We start from the raw sequence: 8,945 nt of genomic DNA, 5'->3' as shown, positions 1-8,945 counted from the left end.
AATATTGAACTTTTCCGGCGCTCCCCGTGCCCCCAATCCCAGGCTCTCTCCCCACTCCCTCCCTCGCAGCCCAGCCTTTTGTTCTGGTGCCGTGCCATCGGCCTGCCATAAAGCGCGTTGACCAGGTCACTCTGCCGGCCAGCTCGTGCCAGTCCGGAAGGCGTTTGCATGACGGTCTCGCTGGGCCCGCTATGGTCCCGCCCCCCTTACGGTAAGCTCCGCCCCTTGTTGCCCGCCACAACATCACCGCCAGAGTAGCGGAGCCGCCAGCGGTGTGCGCAACGGGGCCTCCGTACAGTGAGAGACAGGACGCCGTGCAGAGTGGATGATAATTCCTTGTTACGCGCGGAGAATGTCTCAGAGCCCGCGCCCGTGAAGTGTCTGGCGCTCTGCTGTTTGGCCCGACGAGTGGGGTTTACTTTTCCGATCGTTCCTCGGCTTTCGGAACGGACGAGTGATTTACGTTATACTTAAAAAAAATATAGAAGGAATAGTATGCTTGTGAAGCCCATTGGAGTGGCCAAGCACGTGGCGAAGTGAAGTTGAAATTATGAAAGGAAGATTCAGGCTTTGCAGTGTGGCGCGGAAAGCGAGTGTGGATCCTGTGTGAAGGAAGGAAAAGTTGTTTTCTTGCTTAAACATGGAAGGGCTGTATCTCGTGATCTGTCTTCTGGCTGGGACGCTGGCAGAACAGGGTAAGTGTCTTTCTTATTAGTCCCTCGATGCCTCGGACTTAACTAACCGAAGTTTGGCTGTGGTAACTTTCTTGACAGACTTCCACGTTTGTATACCAGTTGAAATCCTAAGCATGCGTAGACGCATCCAGAGATAGTTTTTGTTCTTGCCTCTTTCTTTTTCTTTCTTTTTTTTTAGTATTCTGTTATTGCAAGAAGACTTATTATTATTATACTCCTCTGACATTTCACTCTTAGGCACGTAACCAGACCCCCATACCTATCCAAATTCGACTCGCCACGCAAACCTGGCAACCGTTAAAGACTTCGGGAGGAAAAGCCCCATTTTTTCTCTCCCTTTCTCTTTACGTGACCGCGAATCATTGTCTTAGATTACGCTAATCCACCTTGAGTCGGCCGGAGGCACTCGCATATCCACGTGGTAATTGATTATCCTTAGATCAGTAGGATGGCCGCTGATATACAACAAACTGCAGTCACGCATGCGGTCTTGGGCCCTTCGGTCGATTTGAACACTGCTGAACTTCCCGAGTGTGTCCTAAAGCGTTGCGCATTTACTCATTGAGTTTTACTACGCTTTTAGAGCTTTTAATTAAGAATTCAGAGCTTTTAATTAAGAATTCAGAGCTTCTAAGAAAGGAATTTTCGCCCTCTAATATATCACAGTACTCTATTCTTAACACTTTCCTCATTAGAGAACTTCCTAACGAGAACTAAGTAACAGTAATGAATCGAAGCTCGTTGTGGGGCCAAGCAAGCGGTGTGGCGAGGAAACCCATTCACAGCTTGCCTCTCGACGGCCTTCTGTAGGTAACAAGGACCAGCTGGCGGAGGTCTTCGGGAAGTGAGCTGACGGTAATGTGTGGTTCTGCCGTTAGACATAGAGCGGAGCCATTATACGTTCTTCCCGATGCTATGGGGGATATGCATGACCTGGAACTTACATGCTAAATGGATTATTTTAATATTTCTGGGTTCCATGTGTATTTCTCTTAATCCGAGGCATACAAAACACACGCACACGCACACGCACACGCACACGCACACGCACACGCACACGCACACGCACACGCACACGCACACGCACACGCACACGCACACGCACACGCACACGCACACCCACACCCACATTCACACTCACACTCACACTCACACACACGCGCGCTCCCTCCTCCCTTCCCCCTCAAAAAATGAAAGATAAACCGATATACGATGTTCTTCAGTAACCGTCTCGTGCACCTCCTTCGAAGCGACTCCGCCGCCGCCAAGTGCCATGAAATGAAGGAGAGAGTCAATATCCGGTGCCACAAATCATGCGGGAAAGATGGTCCGTGACCCGCGGCTCCTCTTCCATTTCCTCTTCGCTTTTCCCTATCTCCGCCTTTCCTTTTCCTTTCCATTTTTTTGTGTTTGTTTTTTACTTCGTTTTGTTTTACCCTTTCTTTGGTTAACCGGTTCTTGAGTGTGTTTTATTTGTTTTTTGTTTTTTAATCTTGTCTTTTTGCAATTTTGCAATTTCAACACATGTAGTAATAAGATTTTTTTTTTCTCGAAATTTCCTGTTTCATATATGTATTTCCAGGCTTATCAGGTATCATTTTTTTTTTTTTCATTCTAACTCATCCTCCTTCATTTTTCTGCTTTGTCGTTGTTTAACTTATTGTGTTTACTTACCTATTACTATATCCACTGCTCCTCTCTCTTTTTCTGGCTCCTTTCTCCTTCCTCTCTCTCTCTCTCTCTCTCTCTCTCTCTCCCTCCCCCCCTCCCTCCCTCCCCCTCTCCCCTCCCTCCCCCTCTCCCCTCCCCCTTCCCCTTTCTTTTTCTCTCCCCTCTATCTTGATCTCCCTCTCCCTCTCCCTCTCCCTCTCCCTCTCCCTCTCCCTTTCCCTCTCCCTCTCCCTCTCCCTCTCTTTCTCTCTCTCTCTCTCTCTCTCTCTCCCTCTCCCTCTCCCTCTCCCTCTCCCTCTCCCTCTCCCTCTCCCTCTCCCTCTCCCTCTCCCTCTCCTCTCTCTCTCTCTTCTCTCTTCTCTCTCTCGCTCTTCTCTCTCTCACTTTTCTCTCTCTCGCTTTTCTCTCTCTCCCTTTTCTCTCTCTCGCTCTTCTCTCTCTCTCTCTTCTCTCTCTCTCTCTTCTCTCTCTCTCTCTTCTCTCTCTCTCTTTCTTTTCTCTCTCTCTCTCTTCTCTCTCTCTCTCTTCTCTCTCTCTCTCTTCTCTCTCTCTCTCTTCTCTCTCTCTTCTCTCTCTCTCTCTTCTCTCTCTCTCTTCTCTCTCTCTCTTCTCTCTCTCTTCTCTCTCTCTTCTCTCTCTCCTCTCTCTCCTCTCTCTCTCTCTCTCTCTCTCTCTCTCTCTCTCTCTCTCTCTCTCTCTCTCTCTCTCTCTCTCTCTCTCTCTCTCTCTTTCTTCTCTCTCTCTCTCTTTCTTCTTCTCTCTCTCTCTCTCTCTCTCTCTCTCTCTCTCTCTCTCTCTCTCTCTCTCTCTCTCTCTCTCTCTCTCTCTCTCTCTCTGTGTGTGCTGTGTGGTGCAGCGGCAGCGTTCTCGTCTAGCAATCTTGCTGACCTGCGTTCGAATCCCTCGCCGCCAGTGGATGGTAACCCCGGCCATTCCTTGCACACACGGGATAGTTTAGAAGCAAATATGTCACACCAAGAATATCCATTGTAATAAATGGAATCAAAACTAAACTTTAAAAACTCTCTCTCTCTCTCTCTCTCTCTCTCTCTCTCTCTCTCTCTCTCTCTCTCTCTCTCTCTCTCTCTCTCTCTCTCTCTCTCTCTCTCTGTGTGCTGTGTGGTGCAGCGGCAGCGTTCTCGTCTAGCAATCTTGCTGACCTGCGTTCGAATCCCTCGCCGCCAGTGGATGGTAACCCCGGCCATTCCTTGCACACACGGGATAGTTTAGAAGCAAATATGTCACACCAAGAATATCCATTGTAATAAATGGAATCAAAACTAAACTTTAAAAACTCTCTCTCTCTCTCTCTCTCTCTCTCTCTCTCTCTCTCTCTCTCTCTCTCTCTCTCTCTCTCTCTCTCTCTCCCTCTCCCTCTCCCCTATCTCTCTCTCTTCTCTCTCTTCCCTCCCTCCCTCCCTCCCTCCCTCCCTCCCTCCCTCCCTCCCTCCCTCCCTCCCTCCCTCCCTCCCTCCCTCTCTCCCTCTCTCCCTCTTCCATCACTAACTCTCAATATCTTTCTCTTACTAACCCATTCCGATAACGGTCTATATATCTATCTCGTTAAAGACAACTTCCCCCACCCCCAACCCTCCCCTCTCCCCTCTTCAAATTCGCCCCAGCCCTTTGGGGTCATGTGCTCCCCTCCCCCCTTTTCTTTCTTTCTTTTTTTCTTTCTCTTTATCTTTCTTTTTTTCTTTCTCTTTATCTTTCTTTTTTTCTTTCTCTTTATCTCTTTTTTTTTCTTTATATTTTCTTTCTGTTTTCTTTCTTTCTATTTTCTTTCTTTATTCTTTCTTTATTTCTTCAATTTCTTCCTTCCATCCATCCTTTCTTCCTTCCTTCCTTCCTTTCTTCATTCTTTCCTTCCTTCCATCCCTCCCTCCCTCCCTCTCTCCCTCCCTCCCTCCCTCCCTCCCTTCCTTCCTTCTTTCCTTCCTTCCTTCCTTCCTTTCTTCTTCCTTCCCTCCCTCCCTCCCTTCCTTTCTTCCTCCCTTCCTTCCTTCCTTCCTCCCTTCCTTCCTTCCTTCCTTCCTTCCTTCCTTCCTTCCTTCCTTCCTTCCTTCCCCTCAACCAGCAAAAAATGTTTCCTAAATAATCCCAAAAACCTTTCACATTATTTTCCTTTCTGCTTCCCTTTTCCCCTTCTTCATCTTCGATCACCGGGATGGAAGCCTCGCCCAGGCCTTCACTCCTTAAATAAATCTAATAAGAGGGAAGTGGTTTTCCTCTCTATCAGGCTTGAGAAATAGGACCCGGCCACGCTAGGCTCGCACCGAGGCACCGAATGTGGATATTGATATTTGTGCATGTATATATATATATATATATATATATATATATATATATACATACATACATACATACATACATACATACATACATACATACATACATACATACATACATACACGCACACACATGCACACACATACGCACACACATATATACACATATAACCATACACATACATACATACATGTGTAAATTACATATATATATATATATATATTTATGTATTTATATATATATTTAGTGCGCGCGTTTGTGTATATTTGTCCATCTATCTGTATATATACATATTTACATATATGCATATATACACATTTATACATATATATACACATATAATTATAAATTCATATGCATACATATATACATATGCATATATAAAAACATATATGCATATATATATGTATACTTAAATATACATGTACATAAATATAAGCATATATATATATATATATATATATATATATATATATATATACATGTTTATATATACATATACATATACATATATGTATAAATATATACACACATATATATACACATATATACACATGTATATGCACATATACATATATATACACATATATACATACACTTGTATATATTCATATATACATACACTTGTATATATACATATATGTATATATACATACACATACACATATATACATACACTTGTATATATTCATATATACATACACTTGTATATATACATATATACATACACATACACATATTTAAAGAGGTATAAATATATGGAAATATATACAAATATGTATATACAACATATATATGTATATATGAATAGATTTACATATTTAAAAATATATATGTATACACATACATATGTATATATACATATATGCAAATATAAATATGCAAATATGTATACATATACATATACGGATGTATATATACATTTACATACATACACACAGACAGATGAATATATATGCACACATATTTATACATGCATATAAATATATATATATATATATATATATATATATATATATATATGCATGTATGCATATACATATATTCGTATGTATATATGTATATACATTCATGTATATGTATGTATGTATATATGTGTATGCACATATACATGTATGTACATATACATATATGTATATATACATGTATATATACTTACATTTATGTACATATACATGTATATACATATGCATGCATGCATGTATATATGCATGTATGTATATGTACGTATATATACATATTCATACATATTTATACATGTATATATATGCATATGTATATATACGTATATGAATATATATATATATATATATATATATATATGTGTGTGTGTGTGTGTGTGTGTGTGTGTGTGTGTGTGTGTGTGTGTGTGTGTGTGCGCGTGTGTGTGTTCGCGTGTGTGTGTGCGCGTGTGTGCGTGTGCGTGTGCGTGTGCGTGTGCGTGTGCGTGTGCGTGTGCGTGTACGTGTACGTGTGCATATACATATATATATATATATATATATATATATATATTAAATATATTATATATATGTATTCATATATATAATATATATGTTATATATAATTCATTCATATATTATATATATATATATATATATATATATATATATATATGTATGTATATATTATGTAAATGTATATATTATATATGTGCATATTCATACATACTTATATATGTATATTTATATGTATATGCACGCATATATATATATATATATATATTTATTTTTATATATATATATATATATATATATATATATATATATATATATATATATATATATGCGTGTGTGTATGCGTGTGCGTCCGCGTGCGTGCGTGTGTGTGTGTGTGTGTGTGTGTGTGTGTGTGTGTGTGTGTGTGTGTGTGTGTGTGTGTGTGTGTGTGTGTGTGTGTGTGTGTTATGTATAAATTCAGATACCAAACATGACACCAATACCTATACCTTACATCTAATCGGAATAACTAAAACAATATAAACTGATATTAAAGATTTAAAACTTCCCTCACGTCCGACTTTTACCAAAATAACCAGTAACAAACGGAAAGAGAATTAGCATGCAGAGGGAGACCTTTGAAATCGAGTTTATTGGATTTGTTGAGCTTTCGGACGTGACTGCCAATATCTGCGCCGGAGGAAAAATGTTCGGAAGAAGAATGGATAACATATTTATATTCCTTTGGGCTCGAGGTCTCTCCTTTTTTTTTTTTTTTTTTTTTTTAAGAAGGTTGGAATTAGAGTAATTTTCTAAGTTTTGTTATTATTATTATTATTATTATTATTATTATTATTATTATTATTATTATTATTATTATTATTATTATTATTATTATTATTATTAGATATGTAAGGTGATGTCTAACTTTATATCCATCTGTAAGTGTGCGTGTAGCTTAATGGATACTTCATATTTAAACAGATCTGTACTTTTACACCCCCCCCCCCTCTCGATCCACGTCAAAACTCTACGGGTGGGACACGCCTATGTTCAGGATCGTGGCCAGTAATCCAAGGGCCCACCCATATCAGATCATGTATTTAAGGTTAATATCAATCATGAGCATAAGCAGAACATAAACACGTATACAGCTATAATGTAAATATATATAAGACACATAATATAGGCATATAAGATACGGCAAGCAATTTCAAGAACGTAATATGCCAAAGTTTATTGTTACAGTATATTAGATTTTATGTTTCGAATATAACCTTACTACATCGAAGCATAAAGAATCTTCTGCTACGGTTTTTGCATTAATGTGAGTTGTAAGAAAGTTAGTCCGAAGAATGGAAGCACGTTTCTTGATAACGGATATTCTAAGACTGGTTGACGTGCCTATACATATATCTATCTATCTATCTATCTATCTATCTATCTTTATACGTGTGTGTGTGTGTTTGTGTGTGTGTGCGTGTATGTGTATGTGTATGTGTATGTGTATGTGTATGTGTGTGTGTTGTGTGTGTGTGTGTGTGTGTGTGTGTGTGTGTGTGTGTGTGTGTGTGTGTGTGTGTGTGTGTGTGTGTGTGTGTGTGTGTGTACATGTATATACATATATATATGTATACCTATATCTATACATATATCTATACATGCACATATATATAAATACATATATGTATATATATATACAGATAAATGCATATATATATATATATATATATATATATATATATACAGATAAATGCATATATATATATATATATATATATATATATATATATATATATACAGATAAATGCATATATATATATATATATATATATATATATACAGACACACATACACATACATACATATATACACATATATACATATATATATACCTATATATACCTATATAAATATATATGAATATATGAATATATATAAATAAATAACTATATGAATATATATGTATATATATACATATATATTAACATACATACACATGTTTATTTAATATATATATACACATATCTATAAATAAATATACATACATGTATACACTTATACATATAAATATACATACATATGTATACATGTATATGCAAATATATATACATATATACATATAAATATATCACACACACACACACACACACACACACACACACGCACGTACACGCACGCACGTACACGCACGCACGCACGCACGCACGCACGCACGCACACACGCACGCACACACACACACATATATATCTACATCTACACACACACACACACTCACACACACACATATATATGCACATCTATAGAACTGTATAAAGCAGTATGAACTGAACACATACTAGATTATGAATTTGGTTTGAATTAATTATCTGGGAACTAATATGTTACTTTTTTATATAAAGATACAAACAATTAATAATGAAAGATACACACAAGCGAACACCTACTCTCTTATTGATAAGATTTATATACAAAATTATTAGATAAACTTGACGGATTGAAAGTCACAGGTGCCTATCTCGCTGTTATCTAATTACGTGTGCGCAGGGATTATAAATGTAAACATGTATTCAATTAATATTAATATGTAAGTTTGACGTCTTTTAATATACGGATTATCAGATTTAATCAACAGGATATCAATTTTCTTTCGTTCAGTGTGTAATAAATAGATTTGTTTCTGTTTTCAAATTGTTTGTGGCTTAATCCGGACACAATTCTAAACAGGGAAACGACATCCTGCTCTGCCAAATGGACCATTTTACTCTAATCCAAGACCTTTTATCACTACAAATAACATTATACCTTCCACCCCATATATGTATAATTAAGGAACAGCGACCCCCTGTA

At 38.0% G+C, this 8,945-nt stretch overlaps 1 protein-coding gene across 1 annotated transcript in view; it reads left to right on the top strand.

Annotated features, from left to right (window-relative positions):
* The first annotated feature begins 288 nt into the window (after window positions 1-288).
* The window catches only part of LOC125026605 (protein sax-3-like), a 22,174-nt gene continuing 13,517 nt past the window's right edge, over window positions 289-8,945 (top strand). Inside the window, exon 1 of the mRNA XM_047615166.1 lies at window positions 289-695. Coding sequence (XP_047471122.1) covers window positions 641-695 — 55 coding nt within the window. The 5' untranslated portion in view covers window positions 289-640. The remainder of the gene's footprint in view (window positions 696-8,945) is intronic.

Source organism: Penaeus chinensis, chromosome 6 (genome assembly GCF_019202785.1).
Source record: "Penaeus chinensis breed Huanghai No. 1 chromosome 6, ASM1920278v2, whole genome shotgun sequence".
Lineage (NCBI taxonomy): Eukaryota > Metazoa > Arthropoda > Malacostraca > Decapoda > Penaeidae > Penaeus > Penaeus chinensis.
This window is presented reverse-complemented; position numbering and strand designations above follow the sequence as displayed.